Source organism: Dermacentor variabilis, unplaced genomic scaffold, assembly GCF_050947875.1.
Source record: "Dermacentor variabilis isolate Ectoservices unplaced genomic scaffold, ASM5094787v1 scaffold_12, whole genome shotgun sequence".
Lineage (NCBI taxonomy): Eukaryota > Metazoa > Arthropoda > Arachnida > Ixodida > Ixodidae > Dermacentor > Dermacentor variabilis.
The window spans coordinates 18999780-19021650 of NW_027460280.1; the positions used below are offsets into that span (position 1 = coordinate 18999780).

Here is a 21871-nt window from a genome sequence, read left to right on the forward strand (position 1 = left end):
AATGCAAATCTTTGTTAGAAAAAAAATGAAGGGGGAGAGGGACCAAGAATGTCTCGTTTAGCTATGCTCACAATATTCAACAAACATTCCACTGCATTCTGCTTTCAGCTCTCTCTAGGCCCTCACAAATTTCAAATGAGAAACATTTTGTACAATACAATGTTGTCAAAATATGGCAGCTGGTGCAAACATTGGGCCGCAAAAGCACAGGATAAACAACCACATAAGTGCTGGCTTGCAAGGCATGCATGCTTCAGCTGCATTGCTGCCCAAGTACCATTGCCTTTTCGAGGTAGGTGCAGCTCCTCAGCCGTTGTTCAGCAAAAAAAATAATAAAAAAATAAAAAAGATCTGAATGCTGCTGAAAGCCTTTTTTTTAGTCATCTTGTCACTGCTACAAAAAGATGAAAACATGCCATTGAATGCGACAGAGACATTATGTGAGTGATGCCAAGGGGTAAGCCACCCTGCTCCACTAGAGAAAGCTGTCAACAAGGCAGTACGCAAACACAATTCTGGGCCCCGCTATGCTTTTGTGGGATCTTGTGTAACACTTGGTCTGCAACCTCGCCAACATGCTCTTCACAGAGCAGCAGAGAAGGATGTTTTAGGGAAAAAAGGGCAAACAAAGCACTTCAGACTAAAAAAGGGAAACACTCCAGAAGCGCTGCATTTGATAGGACATCAATGACTACAACCATGGTGCCCTCTGATAAAGTAAAACTTAAGGTACAACTTTGAAAGCCAGTTTCTCAACTTTTTTTTTTTTTTTTTTTTTTTTTTTGCCTCATGCTCAGCTTGTCCCGCTGATTTCATTGAGACTGCTAGGTCTATTTCAATTCCGTTTTATTTTACTATGTTCCTTGAAGTGAAGTTCAGGGCATGACATTCTTACTTTTCCAGTTCACTTTTTTCTGAATTATTGATTCACAATCAATGCCTATTGTAGAGTCACCTCATAAAATATGAGAACTAACAAAAATCATGTTGTAAATAAGTAAATCTAAGAATGTTACATCCTCAACTATTCATTTTAGAATTGACAGTGCTTCGAACAAGTCTTCCATCATATTTTTTAAGTGCAGGTCCTTCAGGCTTGGTACAAGCCCAAAAGGAGAAAAAAATTTGTTAATAAAAATGTTGCTAAGATATAACTGAAATGTGTATAAGATCCCAGAAACATTACCACTAACTCTACCAAGTTTCATCAAAATCTACGAAGAAATAAGGAAGTTGATTTCGAAAGCCACGCCCTTCCTTAAAGTGGTTAAAAAGGTCAAAATCTAGTCTGTTAACGCCAGTTGCACTCACTCCTGTGAAAGCAGAATGATGGGCAGCTTTAAGAATTTGAGAGTCGGGCTATCGGCATCACTCTCATTTTTCAGCAATGCTGGAGAGGAGACTCCTCCTTTTTTGGAGGCTGCTCAGATTGAAAAGTTCTGCACACAAAATATTCACATGCTTTTGGAAGTAACTGCTGCAGGTGAACACACTACTGGGGGTGAGCTTTTTGTTGCACCATAAAAAACTAGGTCGTTAAAGATTGGTTGTCAGTCCTTTTAAGGTTCAAAATACATGGCATTCTATGGACAAGCTATAAAAAGTAAAATACTTCATTAAATCGATAATTTTGTTATATTGAAGTGCATTATATGAAGGTTATAGTACATGCCAAACGCGGAAATTATTTTATGAGAAATCTACTAGACCAATTTGGAGTAAAATCTGTCGAAAAAAAGAAATTCTAGTGACTGTAGGGAGCAACATTTTGATTTAGAGCTCAAACTTTTTTTGAAAAATTTCTGAAAATCGGTCAGTTAAAAAAAAATGGAAGCACAAAGTTTACATATTCATAACTCTTCACCAAAAACAGATGCTTCAGTTCTGTAAACAGCATCTGCTAGAGCATCCAAAGCGGGAAAATTGGATACGGTGGAAACCCCAATTATGACTTTCTTGAGCTCACATAACACCATGTCATCGGGGAGTCGTATTATCTGACTAACAAAAATTGTCTATTTCATGCACTGCTGGATGCAAAAGAGTTGCAAGGGGCTTCAATTTAAGCTACAGACTAATACTTACCACCAAAAAAGTAAATGCCAGAAGAATCCTGCACTGCAGGTGCCAATCAATTTTATTGGAGAGTGTACCGCGATCCACTCCCGCTAGCCTGTCATAATGTTGTTTTTGTTTTCTCAGTTACATCATTTTTTTAAATCGGTCCATTTCTTGTAGACTTTCTTTGAGCCATGCAGCAAGAGCTGCCTCTCAAGCGCAGCAATGTCCGCAAGGCGTTGTTGCCTGCACAGATCTGCTCACGTTGACAATACTGTGCATCAACAGCATCTCTGGCTTGTGGCGTCATCCCTGTCTGAGGTGGCAGATTCGGCATGATGTTTAAACCCATGCAAAACCGGAAGCCCGGCCATAGGCACGTGAGAGGTCTTGTGTGCTTGCACACAATTTCCCATGCAATGTACAATGTGGGTGCACTTTGAGGAGATAAAAAAAAGGACATAGTTAAAGATATTCAAATACGAAGCTCAAAACTGTGTGCGTGAACTGATACAATCTGCGTGCCTTCCGATGGCTAATCAGTTCAATTTTCGTACATGCTTTTACGTTTTCTATACACGCTGCGGTGGTATTCTTGGGTGATCCCTTTCACAAGACTCTGCAATTGACACATTGAACTGTGCGGCCAACAGTACAAAGATAGCGGGCTTAGCATAGTGCAAAAACGCTCTTGGCTGTATACGCGTCCAGTGATGGGAGTAGGCGCTGCTGCGAGAAAACGCCGAGAGATGGCAACGAAGGGACGAAGGTGGGTGGCATTCGAACGACGCAAAGAGGGGGAAGGCAAACAAATGAAGAGAGGGCAGCAAACATATGCGAAGATAAAAGGAGGCCAGGAGGGATCCCAGAAATCAGTCGGAGTTTTCTGCATGGAAAGCACTTTCCCTTTCCTGATAGAGAGGACGGCGCTGCAAGGAAGCCACCGGAAGCAAGCGGTGCTTCTCATGAATCCGCCGTTGGGTTCGCAGTTCGTCACGAGTCGTAATACAAGATGGGACATGCATAATCTCACGTCATATAGTGAAGGTTTTTAATGAATTGTCTCAATGAGCAGTTCAATCCATTGTAAAACCTAGGACATTGCAAAATCTGGGGATGTTTAACCGGGTTTCCACTGTATATGAACTTCCAGTGTATGTAAATTTGTTACAATGTTTGCAATGGTGTTGCAAAAGTCCTACTCACAAATTAGTCGCATACAGTAGAACCTCACTGGTACGTTCCCGTTACGTACGTTTTCCTGGCCCGAATGTTTGTTCACAGCTATCATTGCCAATCCTATTGCAATAAGCATCTTCACCTATCTGTTTCACAGCGTGCGGTGCCATTGGAAGCATAGCGGACGTTTTTAATAGGCGATAACCAAAACGTACTGCCATTCCCTGCTGCAGACTGCAATCGTATATGTTTTCTGGCCACTAGATCCCATGCGAACAAGAAAAGGCACGAGGCACGCGCGATCGAGAACGGTACACAGCCGACCGTGTCATGCGAAAATGGAGGCGCGCACAGTTTCTTATTTCGGTACCAGCAAATCGCTGCCCGGTTCATTGCACGCCGCATTCACACCTATCTCAACGAACCCTATTGCGATAAGCATCTTCACCGATCTGCTTTAGAGCGTGTGGTGCGTAGTGCCCATCGACGTAGCTGGGGGGAGGGGTAATGAAACCTTCCCCCTTTCCCAGGAAAACTTTCGGGAGGTGAGAGTGGAAGTCAAAATGGGGAGGAGGGGGTTGTCATGTCACCGTATTTAGAACTTGAGTTTAAACAGTTTCCTTGCAAACACTATCGTGTCTGTAGTAGTAGCGTTTTCTTGCCTTCTCAAGGCAAGGACACTGTCACCTGGGCTGCAACAAGTCTGGCCGGCACATAAGAAGACACGACAGCACACTGTTGTTTTTGTATGGCCCCATTTTTAGCGCTTTCATTTTCCAAGTCACGTACCAGCTAGGTCCTCGACATACACTATATAAATGCATCATTTCGTAAACGAAATTTTTTTTATATATCATTTTTAAAAATAGCATAAGGATGATAGCATAATTTTATGCGAAGTGACTGCAAAACATGCATCCTCGTTGTTAAAGCATTCTTGTCCAGGGAGTGCTAGGAGTGTCTTTGCGTGGTGTACAACACCACGCAAAGACACTCCTAGCAAGGGAGCGAGAGAGAGGAGGGGTGAAGGACGGGGAAGGAGTGGTAGTTGCCGGCAGAAACCCCCCTCCCCAAAATATATTGCTGGCTACGCCACTGGTAGTGTCATTGGTACCATACTGCACGCTTTTCACTTCAGCGGCATCCTGTGTCGCCCACCAGCTCGGTTTTGTTTCAGTTTCCCGTCGCCCTCTTAAAACACCATGCAATAGGAAAACAACAAAACGTGTCTCGGGTCACTGGAGCACCACCAGCTCTACACGCATGGGTGTCTCGTGCCACAACGATCTGCGCGACGCTTCACATTATGTAGATGTTTTAGTCTGTCCAAAATTTTTTAGTTACATTGGATCATACATTTTCCCGGTTAGTACATTTTTGTCAAGTTTTTTTTTTTTTTCAAAACGTATGAACGAGGTTCTACTGTACTTCAGAGGAGTGTATATTACATCTATTCTGTCCACTTTAGATGTATTGTTAGGTGCAGTTTACAGAATTGATATAATTTTTTTTATTGGGAAGTTACAGTTACAAAATTAATCATTTTTTAATTTTTAAATTTTCCAAAATCTTCCTTTACAAATCAACAGCCTATTAAGAAATCTGCTACTCACAGTCATTAGACTTTAACTTTTTCTTCTATATGCCACAAATCTCATCACATTCGGTGCAGTGATTGCAAAGAAAAACAATTCTCTGTTCTCATGCATTTAGATAGGAGATTGACAGAGAAAAAGAAAGCCTGCTGATCGCACCGTGTAGCAAGTATGTGACGCCCCCTCGGGCATAATCTTGGTTCGCCCGCCAAGCTCGGTGGCCTGCTAAAGCTTGGCAGGCAACATTGGTCACCGCACCGCAATAAACACCGCGTGCGTCTATTTGTCGTACAAAAATCCCTCACGTGACCTGATCCTAGGTGCCTAGGGAAAGCACTGTTTAGAGATTTTTGAGAAGGCGCGATGCTGGCGCCGGGCGAAGCCGTGGAGTGTTCGTCCTCGGCATGATCGTTCTCTGGACCGCGCGTTAACATTGCTCATATAATTGTACACGTGCATTGCTTGTGTGTTGGTTGCGGGTCCTGTGTTACTTGAACCCTGATGTGGCGTCGCCGTGTCCGACTTTGCTTAACGAACATCGAGGGATGTGCTGCTCGCTTCAAGTCATGTAAATGCAACTGCGTCGACCGCCCACTGTTCAGCGCTGAATGTGTGTTTGGTGTGCTGTGCTTGAAACGAGTGGTGCAGCCATGCAGCGGGAGTGGCAGAGGAGCAGAGTGGCTTAGGGGCTTTGTTTGCGCATTCACAGACATGTGCTCCCGTCTTGGTCTCATTAGCGGCTGACGCGGGATTGTGGTGTCCTAACTCCTTGCCTAGTATGAAGTTTACGACGCTAACACACAGCATGTTCATGTTTTTCCGCGCTATATGTCATTTGCATGACGGCCGAGTTGAAAATGAGACATATGTGTGTGTTCTTTGCGTTTGTGTGTAGTAAATTACCTTCTATTGTGGAAGTTCTGGGAGTCTTATTACGCAAGGAGTGCGAACGTAAACATAAACACATGTGTTTGTCTGAAATTTTGAATTACCCATAATACCCTTTACGAATAATAAGTTGGCCACACGGCCTGTGTGAATCAGCTACAGTACGTTGCGAAGTTCTTCCATGTGGTAGACCGATGCATGGTGCGCGTTTATTTCTGTACTGTTGTAAAAACCATTTGTTTATTCACTCAATACAAATGTACGGCTTCTTCGCCGCAGTACATTTTAGTTACGTGGTGAAGCACACTAAAAGTGGGAGGGGGCCGCTATTGGCCAGCATAGCATGTCCACTTAGGCGACCTGAGAGGCGGCGGGGTGCGCGAGTGTACAATTAAAGAACTCTTATTATGTCCAGTGACACTGGCTCCTTTTCACTTTTAGTATGCTTCACCGCAGGTACATTGCTTAGGCTTGACCGCGAAATATTAGTGTATTGCGAGAAAGATAATCGTAAAAAAGCCTAATTCTGCAACGTTTCTTTTGTACCTTGCTACACCGCAATACAGGGGTGTAAATAAGCATCGTGCAGTAAAGCATACTAAGAGTGGGAAGGGCACATAGGTTTACACTGTGCTCATTATTTTCGTTTGTGACATAATTTAGAAGTGCATCTGTGCTCATGGTAAGCTTCATTGACAATTCTTCGTACATTACAAATTCATATTTGTAATTCAGGTGTTATTCACCTTGAATGCAGGAGCACAATGAGGATTCTTGCCCCTGCTTTTGGCTGGACTGCACATGCTCTTTGAAAATTGATTAATTTCATTGATTCATTCTTTAATTGCGCGACATCTAGCAATGGGTAGCCCAAATATAGATTTGAGAAAACCAAAACGAATTCAGCAGTAAGAAGCTAAAGGGTTGTTTTGGTGTAGACCAGTGGCCGGATATGAAAGAGGAGGAAGAAAAGCCGAGTCTTTCCACTTCAACACAAGAGTCGTGCAAAGTCTGCCCGACTCTTGGCCAATCCTCGTGAGTTGGTAAGCGCCAAACTCATCAAGGACATCATCATCATCAACACTGGGAGGCACAACTTTGACAAATAAATACGACTCTTATTTTACTTTTTTAAGGAGATTACCAACTTGCATTGGCAAGTGTTCACTTCAACAAACACTGCATGAAGTAAGCTTCCTGTGCATATTTCACCAGCTACTGCATCGTTGTTTCACATTATGAAAGAAACAGCAATTTTCTTTATGCCACAACTTGCCCAATTTTGTGGTTTGCAGTAGGATGTTAGCAGTGATATTAAGGCACTTAAATACTCATGCATATTAGTAGAGAGAAAAACAAAATAAAAGTAAGAAAGCAGTGGCTTTTCGTGAGTAGACTATGCATACACCTAGTGCTCTTATGGTCATTTTTTCACTATCCACTAAACTATTCTAAACAATAAAGATTATACACAATTAGTTTATACACAGACCACAACTAAACCACGGGTATCGTTGGTAAGTAAAGTATATTTATTCGGTGACATATTCTGCAGCCCTGCTATTGGGCTTTCCTTCCTTCCTTTTCAGCTGTGCAGGTTCATTAAGAGGTGATGAGACAGTTTGACAATTTTAATCGTTGAAAGACTCAGTGAAACCTTTTTCGGGTTGTTTTTTCTTGGTTTCAGACTCTGCTCATTGCATTTTAAGGCGTGTTTTCTGTGTTTGTTGCTTTTTCTTTATGGGTAGGGCATGTCAACATTTTTTACACTATGTCAAGTATGTGGTGCCGTAGACTGTTCTTAGATGGAGTCTTGCCCTTTCATTCTGTACAATATGATGTCGGTTGTTTGTGTCCAAGGCCGTTATACAGTGCGATTGTAGCATTTTGCCAAGTTTTGCCTCTGCCATCCAAGCTTGAAAGATTGCTACCCACTGCTGGTGGCATGACACCATGCGACATTTCTTTTTCAATAAAAGAAAGTTTGTCACTTATCCTGTGCACTGGTTGTCTTTTGTCTCTCTGAATTGCAATTTGTTTCCTATATTTGCTCTTTTGTTGCATTTCAGATTAGGAATGGCTATCATAATTGACATTTAACCATATTGCACACAATGTGGATGATATGTAATTGCATATATATGCATATGTGGCCACCATAAATACAATAGGTGTTATAAATTCAAGAATAGTGCCTTTGCATGGTGGTGCAGCCATGAATTGTGGCTATAAGATACCAGTGCTGCAGGTAGCACTGCTTGTGCAGAATATAGTTCAACTCTACTACTTTCAAACATCATTGCTTTTATCTGCATTTGTATAGCTCCAGTTTCTGTGAACAACACACATCTGGTGGAAGAGTGGCTTGCACCCGCAGTTGGGTCCAATGAATAGCCAAATTTCTGCCCGTTTTCATGTTATTAGCATATTAGTAAAGGCAGTCGTTCTTATAGTAGCCTGTTTGCCCCGTGTAGAAGCCGCTGCAGGGTATCAGGACCTCGTACACATCTTCAGCTTTGCAGGGGACACAGCATCTGGCACATAGTTTGTCACAGGCCATGTATTCGGGGCAAGTTGAGTTTACTCACTAGCAAAGGGAGAACCAAGCTTGTTGGATAGGAAGTAAACCGCCTGTATACTCAGTGGCCTTCTTCATTTCGTGTGACATATGTGGTTATAGCGATCCTTGTTTTAAGCACTTCTTGTCCAGCAGCAGTCGTTTGCGTTTGAAACACTCAGGATAGCTTTCAGCAAGCTGGGCAGGAATAACACTGAAAAACCAGCAGATGTTAAGTGTCACACTTATCATGCGAAGCTTCGTACAGTATGTTGAGGGCATAAATAAATGAGGGTGTTCCTCAAGGCCTTGTAGCACATGTCACGAGTTTCGAGTAACATGATGTATAGCACTTTTTTGATCGCATGCTATAGGTTTAGCAGGTGTGGCCATGGTTGAAGTGCAGTGCAAGGTCAAGAAAACAGACATCTATGAGCAGCACCCTGGTAATGGAGACTCTGGGAAAACTAGTGGGAAGCCTCTTGAACATCTGGTTGACCCACTTGCTGGCTCCATCAGGCAAAGTGTGATAAAGAGAAGGAAGTCATCAACACATCAGAAGGTTTTTACATATAAACACTGTGCTAAGGTCATAACATGCCAACAAGTATCATTGCGCAGGCTATACACGACCAACTAGATATGCCTTCTGTTAGGACATGGCTCATTGTAACTAACAAGGATGGAGTGGACAAAAAAAGAACAGCAGCTCCATTAATTTGGTTTCACTGGTATCAACATTGTTTTGTAAGTGTACATTGCCATACTCCCCAATGCCTTCTTGGGTGACATCAGCAAGGACAAGCTTGAGGCAAGGGGTAATAGACGTCTTTACAAGCTCAAAATGCTTGCATGCATGGAGAGAACATTGTGTCCAAAAAGTAGGCACTTCACAGGTGTAGTGGAGAAGGAGCAGATTATAAACAGTGGGCAAAGACAAGCTACTAAACACCCAACACTGCTGCCATGTAACAACCTCGGAAACAATCCCTCTTAAAGAGGAAATCATCTTTGTGTATCCATAAAGAGGGCAGATGGGCAAAGCCCCTTCAGTAATGCTGCCAGCTTCAAATGCCCACTTTGCACATCCTGAATACTTCCTTCTTACAACTTTGGTGGGTGCAAGCATTCTACTGTCCAAAAGCTGTCATTGAGAGCACTGTTGGTTTGGTGGCAATACAGCTCAGAAGCGATTGCAACAAACCTCCCTTCCGAGTTGGTCTGGATGCTCACGGTGCTTATGAAGCAGCACCATGAGGCAAGCAAGGTGAACGGATGCCTTGAAGCCCTTGTTCGTTTCACACACTGTTCTGCTAGTAACAACCATGAGACTTGAAACCAACAAGCTCAAGTTCGGCACTCGCATGGTTACTGCGGAGGATCCATAAAAAGCACAAAAACAGAGAACTCAAGGGAAAGGATAAAGCACCATTTAACACTTAGTATTGCTGCAGCCCACCCCCTTCTTTTATTTTGTCTGGTCGTGCTACATCTCTTTACTATAGATAGGCATGAACTTAGGTGATGTTCCCAATCAGTGTCCAATTTTTATATATACTATGTGCTGGTTCAAAGAGGCTCGAAACACTGCAATGGAAGCTTCTAGTAGGAAAGGTGCCTGGAAGAAAAAAAAAAAAAAAGCTGTGCTGCAACCATCTCGGCAACATCTTGTCCCCTTAATAAAATTGTGCTTTCATATCAACTTGAGCCCCCCAGTTTAGAGTAAAGTACCAGTGCACTTATGAACAATGAATCAATTCTCAAAGAGTATGTGCAGTCCAGCCAAAAGCAGGGGCAAGAATCCGCATTGTGCTCCTGCATTGAAGGTGAATAACACATACCATAATGACGAATGTGCTTTAGTAAGCTTCCCTGCAATATGAATTTGTAATGTATGAAGAATTGTCAATGAAGCTTACCATGAGCACAGATGCACTTGCAAATTATGTCAAAATTGAAAATAATGAGCACAGTGTAAACCTATGTGCCCGTTCCACTCTTAGTATGCTTTACTGCACGATGCTTATTTACACCCCTGTATTGCGGTGTAGCAAGCTACAAAAGAAACATTGCATAATTAGGCTTTTTTACGATTATCTTTCTCGCAATACACTAATATTTCGCGGTCAAGCCTAAGCAATGTACTGCGGTGAAGCATACTAAAAGTGAAAAGGAGCCAGTGTCACTGGACATACTAAGAGTTCTTTAATTGTACACTCGCGCACCCGCCGCCTCTCAGGTCGCCTAAGTGGACATACTATGCTGGCCGATAGCGGCCCGCCCCCTCCCACTTTTAGTGTGCTTCACCACGTAACTAAAATGTACTGCGGCGAAGAAGCCGTACATTTGTATTGAGTGAATAAACAAATGGTTTTTACAACAGTACAGAAATAAACGCGCACCATGCATCGGTCTACCACATGGAAGAACGTCGCAACATACTGTAGCTGATTCACACAGGCCGTGTGGCCAACTTATTAGTCGTAAAGGGTATTATGGGTAATTCAAAATTTCAGACACACACATGTGTTTATGTTTACGTTCGCACTCCTTGCGTAATAAGACTCCCAGAACTTCCACAATAGAAAGTAATTTGCAACACACAAATGCAAAGAACACAGACATATGTCTCATTTTCAACTCGGCCGTCATGCAAATGACATATAGCGCGGAAAAACGTGAACATGCTCTGTGTTAGCGTCGTACACTTCATACTAGGCAAGGAGCTAGCATACCACAATCCCGCGACAGCCGCTAATGAGACCAAGACGGGAGCACATGTCTGTGAATGCGCAAACAAAGCCCCTAAGCCACTCTGCTCCTCTGCCACTCCTGCTGCACGGCTGCACCACTCGTTTCAAGCACAGCACACCAAACACACATTCAGCGCTGAACAGTGGGCGGTTGACACAGTTGCATTTACATGACTTGAAGCGAGCAGCACATCCCTCGATGTCCATTAAAGGGACACTAAAGGTTACCAGAAACTCAAGTTAAAGTGGTAGAGCAATGTTCTAGAACGTCTAAGGCGTCAATATAATCGCGAACAGAGCTTTAGTAACCGAGAAATTGAGGTAAATGCATGACACGATTTGAGACCCCCCAGCGACATTGCGGTACTAGCCCGATGACGAAAGGACTCCTCATAATTTGTGTTACTAATACTCAACTACTCGTATTAAAAATATCATTTCATTCGATTATAAGACGGAAAAAATGCTACTTGTCTACGTCTATTCGATTCTAGGAAAAAATAACATTTTGACGTTACCCTTCAATAATATGGGTGTTCGAAAAGTTTCGTTTTCGCTCGACTCTGCACCACGCACGCTTTGGAGTTTCAGTAGTTTCGTTATCGCGTCGTGCTGTGAGGGTTCTGCTCGCGAAACTTTCATTTGGAACAAGCAGCGAGAATGCCACGTCCATGTGATGTCGTGGGAAGCCCTCGTTGCTTTCCCGCTCCGGAGAGCCGGTGTCGAGGCCGCCGTCGTAGTACGCAACGACGCCAGCAGTGCGAGCCCTCAGAAGCAGGTCGCGCTCGTCGGTGCTCAAATCGCTGAAGTTGAGCCCACCATCGCGAGCCAATCTGTCGGTGTCAGGGTCCATTGCGACGAGCGTCGAAGTTAGCGTCATAGAATGAAGTACCAGCTTATGGGCGTCTTGCGCTGGAGTTTGAGGTATAGTAGCGGCGCCTGGTGGCGGTGCGGGAAACGACATCTGGGTCGTGCCAGCTTGGGTCGTATTGAGCCCTGGCTGTGGCGAAGCACGTTTCTAGGCCGAGTTTTGCGTCGATTCGCACATTTTTATGCCCAGTTGCGAGTGCGAAAAGGCTCGTCGCTTCTCATAGACCACGCCGACCACGCTGCGAGCTCGCCGCAGCCTATAGTTTAACGAAAATGGACTCTCCGTGTGCCGTGGGACGTAATGTGGGACGTAATTCGTTTCTCCTTCCGCTAGCCACCATACTCCCGCTTTCGCTCTGCTGTCGGCTCTGTCTTGGCTCTGTTTCTGGCCGCGCGTTCGCGTTTTGCGCAGAAAAGCCGTAGCGCCGTCTGCGGACGCCGTTCTACTCACCGATAGCGCAACGTCACTATGAGACCATGATGTCAGTACTCCTCGATCGGAGGGCGGGCAATTTGAACTGCGCTAGAGGTACGCAGACGCTTCAGAACGCATTTTCTCTTAAAATAAGTCTCTCCTTGGCACGAAACAAGCGTTTCGAGGTTTCTGTGATCGTATTTCAACAGTCCACGTTGACTTAATAGTAACCTTTAGTGTCCCTTTAAGCAAAGTCGGACACGGCGACGCCACATCGTGGTTCGCAGAACTTCGCTGCCGAGGCGCTAGGCCACTTCGATATTTCAATTGTCACCACCGCCGGGTTCTCAAGAAAGCACGGGTCACACAACGCAGATTCTGTACTGCCAGAGCTCACCGAGGCCAAAGCCGCAGTGCCGCACCGCTACTACTCAGGGCTTTCCACCAAGTAACACAGAACCTATAACCAACACAGAAGCAACGAACGTACAATCACATGAGCAATGTTGAACAATGCGCGGTCCAGAGAACGATCACGCTGAGGACGAACACGCCACGGCGTCGCTCGGCGCCAGCATCGCGCCTTCTCAAAAATCCCTAATCGATGCTGTCCCTAGGCACCTAGGATCAGGTCACGTAAGGGATTTTTGTTCGACAAATAGACGCACGCATAAACACCGACGAGCACAGCTGCTCGCCGGTCAGTCAGCATTCAGCGCCGCCACGCTGTGGAGCGTCCATCTATCGGAGGGTGCCACAAGCCCTCCCTTGTTCACGACCCGGGGTGGATCGTGACACACCGTAACTGTCTAGTGTGCGGCTGGCACCTAAATATCAGTCAGCAGTGTGGGAAAGGAGGCGCCAAGCTAAAACTTCCTTTTAAGCTTCGGTTTTGCAATAATGGTTGAGATTTCATTGAAACAGACAAAGTACCTAACCCCAAGTTGTGCAGAATTTGTAACAAAACTGCCATACTAACCAAGCAACACAACTTCCCATACATTGTAAAATGCGGGTACACTTTAAGGAGACAAAAAAGGACAATAGTTAAAGAGTATTCAGAACTCGCAGTGAACAAAATATATACATACTGTAAAGCAGCAATAATAGGCACCAGCATATGTTTGTAAACAAAGAATTAGCTCATGCTGTAATATCAAAGTACCCCTGGAATTATCCTGAAACTTTGCGCGATACAAACGGGGACAAAGAAGGATGAGCGCTTGTATCTTTCTCTTTGCCCGTTTGTGAAGCGCAGTTTCCCAATGAATCAATTCCAACTAGGCTGGCTCGCAGTGATACACACCAAGAAATAGAAATCACTGAGTACTCACAAAGCATGCGGTCCTGGAGATCACGGGAAGGAGCTACCATGACTGGGCTTTTCGAGTGGCAGTTGAGCAGACCAGGGTCAGCTCCATGTGCCAGTAGCAGTGAGCACACCTCAGCTCGACTCTTGGAGGCTGCTTCGTGCAGTGGTGTGAATTGCCACAGATCCATGGCATTCACATTGGCCCCATGCTGCATTTAATTGCTGTTTGTTTGTTTCTGGAAACTTAAACGAGTCAACAAGTAGTTCTGCAGCATCTTATAAAAGAACACAGCTTTACAGCATAGACCACTTTACACATAGACCACAAGTGGTCATAGTCATGAATATCCCCGCTACAAGTAGTACCGCACGATAAGGGGCTAGTTGCTATGACATCGTTCTGTTTACTGTCTTATACTGTTATACAAAGGACAAAAAGAAAAGACTGACACACATGTGCACAATGTGTGTCAGTCTTTTTTTTTTTAACAGTACAGCACAGTAAACAGAACATTTTTCAAAGGCTGCGCACATGCAAAACATGTAGACCAGGCAGCATATGTGAGAACCAAGCATGCGACTGGGTTGTTTGCATCCATTTAAATTTGCAAATGTTGAAAGGTCCGAAAATCCGCGATCTTCACATGAAGCAGACAAATTAACACAGAAAAAAAAAATTACAAAGGAAAGTAAGTCACCAATTAAATTTTCAGATCTGTTGAATTATTTGAAATTCCCCAGGCGCTGCGCCACCAACTCTACAAAACTAATGCAGAATGGCGACTGAAATTTAGGATGCCGTACAGTGTTTGTTCCACTTCTCGGACTGATTAGCTTGCACTCGATGTAGAAAACATGTTCACTATGGACCCAGTTGCCGCCATTCCAGCATTGCCTGCACCGCCCGTGCCCTCACTTACATGGTCGATGTAGTTCTTCAGCTTTCCAAGAGCGATACAGCCACTGCGGCACATTTCATTGACTCAGCACCAAAACGGCACTTTTGTTGCAAACTCCTGATAAGGCGCACTGATTAGGCCTAGCCAACAGGGGTTATGGGTGGTCTGCCGTTGTGGCATGCTGACCCTTGATATGTTCCTGCCCGTAAACAATTTCATTGAGATTGGGCATGTGATCACTAGCGTAGACAACTGACAGCAGCGCATTGGAAGTGAGTGTGGTTTCTTGGGCGATCAGCCACAGCAACTACTGCGAATGCCTACCAAGCTTCTATGTGCACATAGTGGTAGGAACACATGTGGACATTTTAAAGCCTAAAAGCTCCATATGAAATTTGTGGAGCACCACTTAATATGGCAGCAGTCAAGGTGCACGTGCTTGTCACAACAACGTGCATCAGGAGGAGTGCACACAAATTGACAAGTGACAATGTGCACATGGTCAGTGCGGAGCACACACCACTGCGGCCAAGCAAAGGCTTCTTCACAGCCTCGGCAACCCCTGCATTTCACCACTTCTTTTTTTCCTCTTTCCATTCCTTCATCAGCTCTGCATCTTCCCATCCCCCTCACTGCTCCCATCCGCTGGCGCACCTCACTTGCATGTGGGGTTTTCCCGCAGATGCCACATTAAAATCAGTGTGTCGTCTTGCATGGCTGCACTATAAATAGTATGCATATATATAGAGTTTTACAGTAGGGTAAACGGCAGTAAGGAAAAGGTGCACTATAGCCGGTTCTGCACAATATGTGGTCTAAGCTGTATCAAGCCCAGATGTAACTAAGGTTGTCAACTGTTTCAAATTTAGTGGGACAGTACTGACTCAACCCAGCTAGTATAATCATTAGTTGAAGTCATGATTTGCACACGTCCTTCAGCATGAAAAGCTTCAGCGGCAAAATACTGTGGAAGTGAACACGCCGGAGAGCGGTAAGCAGGAAACACTGCTGCGCCATCTGTCACGTTGGTAAAGAACTAGCGGAGGCCACAAGGAGTACGGCAGCTCAGAGTAGCAAGATTCCTTTAGTGAAAGAAAGGTGGAGAGAGGGTGAGTACACGGTAATGCAGTCAAGCACATGCTAGAGGGAGAGGCAATGCGTGCCCATCTGCCCTCCCTTCAGAGTGTGCGAGTCTCCTCCTCTACACTGGCAGGGGCTGCGCATGGCTGTCCATGCAGCTTGGCAAGCAAATGTTTAGCACAATTTATAGTGCCTATATAACTATTAATTTACTTTGTGTTGCTGTCTCTTTGCTGTCGCCATTAAAGCTTTGCTTTTGGGGCAAAACTGACATTTCTTTTTCTTAACGAAGACTTTTGTTCTTAATTTGTAGGCCCATCTGATGACAACAGTGGGTACTAAGCGCGGTCAGCGTCCCAAGATTTACACAGCCAGACGACGCAACACACACAAATGTAATACCCCTGTCACTCGGGAAGATTTATTGTCATTTGAATTGAATGGCATTAGATGCATCGAATACCATTCACTCTCTTGCAGTGCTACGCAGTAAAATATAATGGCATTCGCAAATGATGGCAGTGACGATCTGGAACAAAATTTGTGAAATTCAAAGAAATTTTGTGCCTATTAAACGCGTTTAAGAACTTTTGAAAATACTTTTAAAACGAACGAAAACATTCTGACGCCAATTATTCACAACTAAAAGCACTTCGATCATCACAAGCCACACCACAACTAAAGCCAAGCGCAAATCCAGTAAATGTAAGCAAGCAATTTGGCCGACATGGCGCTCTGTGGAGGAAGCGCAGCCAGCGCAAAAATTATTATTCCTTTTTATAAGACTAAAAAAGTATCTTCTGACTTTGCTAATGCACACATTATTTTTTCGCGTTGCGTGTCGCTGGTGTCTATCTGGGGTCAAGAGTATACATTCAGTTCGAAATCGAATGCGAATAAGTTACCCTAACTCATTCGATGGCAAATGTCATTCCATTCGAATGACATTAAATTGTCCCGTGTAAATCCTGATTAATGGGATTATATGCGAATGCCATTCGATACGAATGGCATTAAATCTTCCCGTGTGACAGGGGTATAAGAGAGCATGAGCCATGCCAACACCAGGGTGTCTACCAAGTTGAAATTTCCAAATTCTCTGTGTTTTCCAGGTTCTCCTTGAGTGCCTCTGCAATATTCCCAAAGTGACACAACTTTGTTCTATGTCAAGACGGGCTGACACCATGTCGCCGATGCTGTCACTCACTAGTAAGCATGTTAAATTTTTTTTTAAAAACGACTTAATTCAGTTTGAATAGTACGGAGTAATGTTTAGTTTATTTAAATAGAAAACAGAAGGGAGGGGTGAGTAAAATGGAAAGCAAATAAAATATCTTCGAAAAAAATGGTTAAGCCCATTGTAAATCGAGTCGAACATTTTCAAATACGAATAAAAAGAGATTCACACAGAAGCAAATATTTTCGAATATGAGCTATTTCTATCAACTGACAGCAAACTCATTAGTATGAGGCCCAAACTTTGCCTCAAGTGAGATTCTCTCTCAGCAGCTGGAAAGTCAACCTCAACTGTCCTGACACACTCTCACCCTGCTTCACTGACACACTCTCACCCTCATATCACTGCTTTAAAGAGTTTATTTTGGTTTGGATGAGGGACACCTGCATCTCGGCGTGAGCCAACACTTTTTTTTTTTTTATCTCAAGCTCCTTTAAAGAAGAGGCAGCACACTTCCATTTCCGTTCATTCCTCAATGCGTCGGTTCTTTCTCTTCTCGTCCTCCTTCCGCCATGCGCTCGCGCCCCGGGATATTTGAAGCATCCTCTTGGTCAGTTGTACAGTCAACGTCCAATTTTTCGGACTCCCTAGGGGCCGCGAAAACGTCAGAAAAATCGGGCAGTCCGAAAAAAATGAATGCATGTCTTTTACTGCCATTAAGGCTAAAACCGCCACAGGCACGTCCAAAAAAGCTCTCAAGGCCTGACAGCACACTTATTGGGCATATCCGTGCTCGTATTGCAACAGGAGATGGTGGGTGCATGCGCGTATAATTAAGGAATACATGTCGTGTCCCGTGGCAATTGCTACGGGACACGCTCGTTAAGCTTCACCGCGTAACAATTCTGTATTGAGGCAAAGCTGACTTTCGGGAACCGGCATTAGGCAACGTGGTGTGCTTTTCGTGCTTTGAAGCCAATCGCGAGGGTTACAAAGGTGGAGTCGATGCCATTGCTGACAGCGGCGAATTCTTTCAATGAAAAATACGGCACTGAACGGCAAGAAGCTTAATAGCGAACGTCGAAGCAGCTAGGCCTAGAGCTTGCCGCGGTGGTGGCTACGGCTGCCAGTGATCTGCGTGCAAGAGCACTGTTTCGAGGCGACAAGGTAATCAAAATGGCGGTGGTTCCGGCTTTGATTAATGCAGTTTTGGACGTGCGGTCACGCAAAAAGACCGGAAAATCGGACGGCGAAGGGTTCTTGTGTCCGAAATTTCCGACGTTCTTACACATTCACTCTATGGGGTATGTGGTGGTGCAGTGAAGCCGTCCGAATTATCTGTCCCAAAAATCGGGCGTTGACTGTACATTGGCAACTCCTCCAGATGACGACACGGCGTCAAAGACGATTCGTTACGATTCCTCTGTTACTCGAGCCAGCATTAGCGCAGCTTCTGTTCCCTTTCAATAAAGTTAGAGCTAATTTGCCCTGATAGAAGCACAAATTCCAGAGTTTTCCCTGAGTATTTCTAGACTATTCAAAATCCCTGAGAATTCCCGGTTTTCCCGGTTGGTAGACACCGTCATCACATTGCAGCATCTTTCGTGTGCAGTGAAGGCTTTGTTTGGTCTGCTAGTCATCATCAGCCTAATCTACTAGTAGACTTTGGTTAATTTGACTTAGGTTAATTCGATTTTTCGGTCCTGGCAGGCCTTATAATTCAATCCCAACCGACAGTCCTGGCAGGCCTTATACATTTCTATGGGTCCAAACTTTCATAATTTCGATTCTAAAATTGGTATTCGCCGGATCATTTGAACTTGACCAGTCAACACGTATGCCCCTTATGACAACCCCAATAGCGACCTCTAGTGGCAGCGTCTGTCTCGGAGGAGCTTAGGGGACACTGCATGCATTGGACACAGGCCACCTGTCCATCAAAAGCACCTATTTTCAGCCTGCCCTAAAAAGATTTTCAAGCAATAATCATAGCTCACAATGACTCATTGCTGTATGTATTCAGTTATAATGCGCAACTTCGTTATAAAACAAATTGGGCCGTAAATTACCTGGGCGATTCCATCGGATACTAAACTGAAACCTCCTTTGCGGCGTTTGTATGCTTTACCAAAAAACACAAACATACTGCAGCGAAGCTGACTTTAGGAAACCGGCTGCCATTGTGCAACACTTGGACCCTTGCCCATTAATATCAGTGGCGCAATGGATTTCTTTGTTTAGGAGCATTGATGTCATTTCTACGTTAGATTTCTATGTTGGACTTGTAGAAAGTGTGCACGCGTGATACGCGGCTGTGTTAGAATCGGGCAAATACTGCCAAATGAATCAGCTGTGTGTTTTGACATCTTCTTCTGGGTCTTAATAGAGTCGCCAGATAATTATGTAGATCAATTTCAGCAGTCCCGTCACGGTTGAATTAACGAAAGTTTACCGTATTGTACTCTCTTCAATACACATCTACTCACTTTCAGAAATGTTGTGGTGCATTCCCATAACCTCCTCCTCTTTTAAATGCAGGGCACTCGTACATTTGCTCTTGCGACCACTCAAAATGGCCCTACATGTCATGGGAGACTGAATGGCGATTTGTGAGCGCTTCCCACCTTCTTTTTCTTCTTGGCGCAACCTTCGGCATCAATTACGCAATTTTTGACAAAATGTAGCATGATGTAGAAGCTTTCATTGCTTGGTACAGTCTGGCACAACTGGCATTGCAATCACATCTATGGAACTGGTACGAGAAGAGCAGCACGTACCTTTATCAACATCTCAGTCACTTCAAAATGGCCGTAGGAACACGCATTATGTAAAGGCACCAGGCCACTGAAAAACATAGTGAGCAATGCACCAAGTTAGCCCCCAACAAATAGCAATATGCAATACTCAAGTAGATCTGAGCGAATAACTTTGGCAGCAACGCAAACGGTGGAACTTATCATAGTAAAATTCTAGGTGATAATGCCACAGCAATATATATATATATACACACAGTGAAAGCTCGCTAATTCGAACTTCAATAATTCGAATTTATGGATAATTCGAACTGTACTATTTGGTCCGGCCAAGCTCCACAGAAGTCTATGTATAAAAAAGTCCGTTAATTCAAAAGCGAGAAGGTTCCACCACGGATAATTCGAACTACACGCCACCGTGCCGGCGGCTTGGCGCCTGGCACACAGCCAGAGAAACGCACCTACTGCCTACACACAAGGCTGCATCACCTCCAGAACGGAGAGAACAGCGAGAGATGGCAAAATCAGGAAAAATCTAACCGGCGCGGGATCGGCCAGAAGGCAGCGGCGGCTGCCTCCTTTCCGTTCTACGTGACCTCCAAGACTTCTTGCCCGTCGCGAATCGCGGAGGCTTTGCAAATTTTTTGTAGCTGCTAATGTTGTGCGGCAGATGGTGCGGCAAGCACCAAAACACAACAAATCAAGTGTGTCGCAGCTGCGCTTGCAATCAAGAACCCACAAATCGGGGCCTTCGCCCCTTTCACATGTTCAGCGTCTTTGTCTCCGCAGTCTTTATCAGTTGTGCACGTCTGTTTTCAGCTTAGGATGTACCGGCCGTCACGATTCTTAATGATGGTGTTAAGCCTCGGCTAACGTTCATTTCGGTGGACATCGGTGGTGTGGCGCAGTCGGACTCAGAGCTGTGACTTGAAGATGGCGTGTGCCCGCAGCACACGCCATCACTTTCTGACACACCAAATTTCTGACATGCCCTACTGCTTCCAAATCACAGTGTGCTGTTGTTCTTCACTTACATTAGTTCGAATTTTCATTAATTCGAACTGGAGCGGCTTCCCCTTGTGATGGCTTCCCCTTGTGGTTAGAATTAACGGGCTTTTACTGTGTGTGTGTGTGTGTGTGTGTATATATATAATATATATATATATATATATATATATATATATATATATATATATATATATATATATATATATATATCATATAAAGTCAACAGGCAATGAGGCTAAGGAAAGCTTAAGTGCAATTAGCTGTAGTTGAAATTGAAATGTAGAAAATAACTAAGAAAAAAATTAAAGCAGATGAAAATATAACTTGTCGCCAGTGGGGACCCATGCGTAGGTTGTGGGCACGGTGGAAGAAATGTGTCTCAACGGCGCCGACTGTCTGCAGAGCGAGCTGACTATGACTCTGTTTGCGTTTCCTTCCTTCACTGGCAGGAGCGCTGCAGTGTTGGGGTCATCACTTTTTGTCACCTGCTACAGGCATGAGGCCCTATGCTTACTTATTTCGCTGCAAAACGGCCTTATAATGCGCAACGTTACTTTTTCTGAGGCACTGCTAGCTCTTGCCAATTCTTGCAAGAAAGACTGAATATGCAACTATTTGCAAAGAAACGCTGAATATGCAACTAGAAACCACCAACCCAACTCACTCTTAGATCCTGATTTGCAGTGCAGTCATCCATTGTTGAACACTATTTTAAAGAGGCCCTGAACCACTTTTAATTTAAGTCGAGAGATGCACTTGAAGTAAAAAAAAAAAAGAAGACTACTCCAAAAATACTTTGCCGCAAGAAGTACAATGCGATCAGCAGAAGAGGAGTTATTGGCAGTCAAAGGTCACATATAATCCTCTTTGTGGTGCTCCTGTTTATTCTTCAATGCTTTGCACTGCAAAGGCCATGGCAGAGTAGGGCGTGCCCACAACGCTCCGCCTACTGAACGTCACCATGGCACGCAGATCAACTTTGATTTTGGATGTTGACGTAGAGAGAGAGAGAGAGAGAAAACTTTTATTGCGAAGTTTGAGGGGAGTTTTCTTTCCCAGCGGTGTGGGCTAGCGTGGCGTCTGCTTTGCTGCGACGCTATCAGCCCATTCCGCCTAACTGTATCTGGTCTTGCGGGTTGGAAGTTTTCGTCTTCGTCTCCCACTTTTCATGTGTGAGAGCTCGCCTAAAGAGTTCTCTCGGGGGAGGGTTCTTTTGGCATCCCCACAAGATGTGATCTTGGTCCGCCAGGGGGCAGCTACAATGTTTGCAGTTTGGTGGATATTCACCACCGGTCATTGCAGCTAGCCTTTTTGGACTAAGTACAGA

The 21871-nt window shown here is 44.4% G+C and overlaps 1 protein-coding gene across 2 annotated transcripts in view; it reads right to left on the reverse strand.

The window, feature by feature from the left end:
* Tnks (tankyrase) overlaps positions 1–21871 on the reverse strand; it is a 332402-nt gene that overhangs the window by 246022 nt on the left and 64509 nt on the right. For both annotated transcript variants that reach the window (XM_075676418.1, XM_075676419.1), the window contains exons 5-6: positions 19561–19627; positions 13650–13836 (exon numbers count right to left, since the gene is read on the reverse strand). In XM_075676418.1, coding sequence (XP_075532533.1) covers positions 13650–13836; positions 19561–19627 — 254 coding nt within the window. The remainder of the gene's footprint in view (positions 1–13649; positions 13837–19560; positions 19628–21871) is intronic.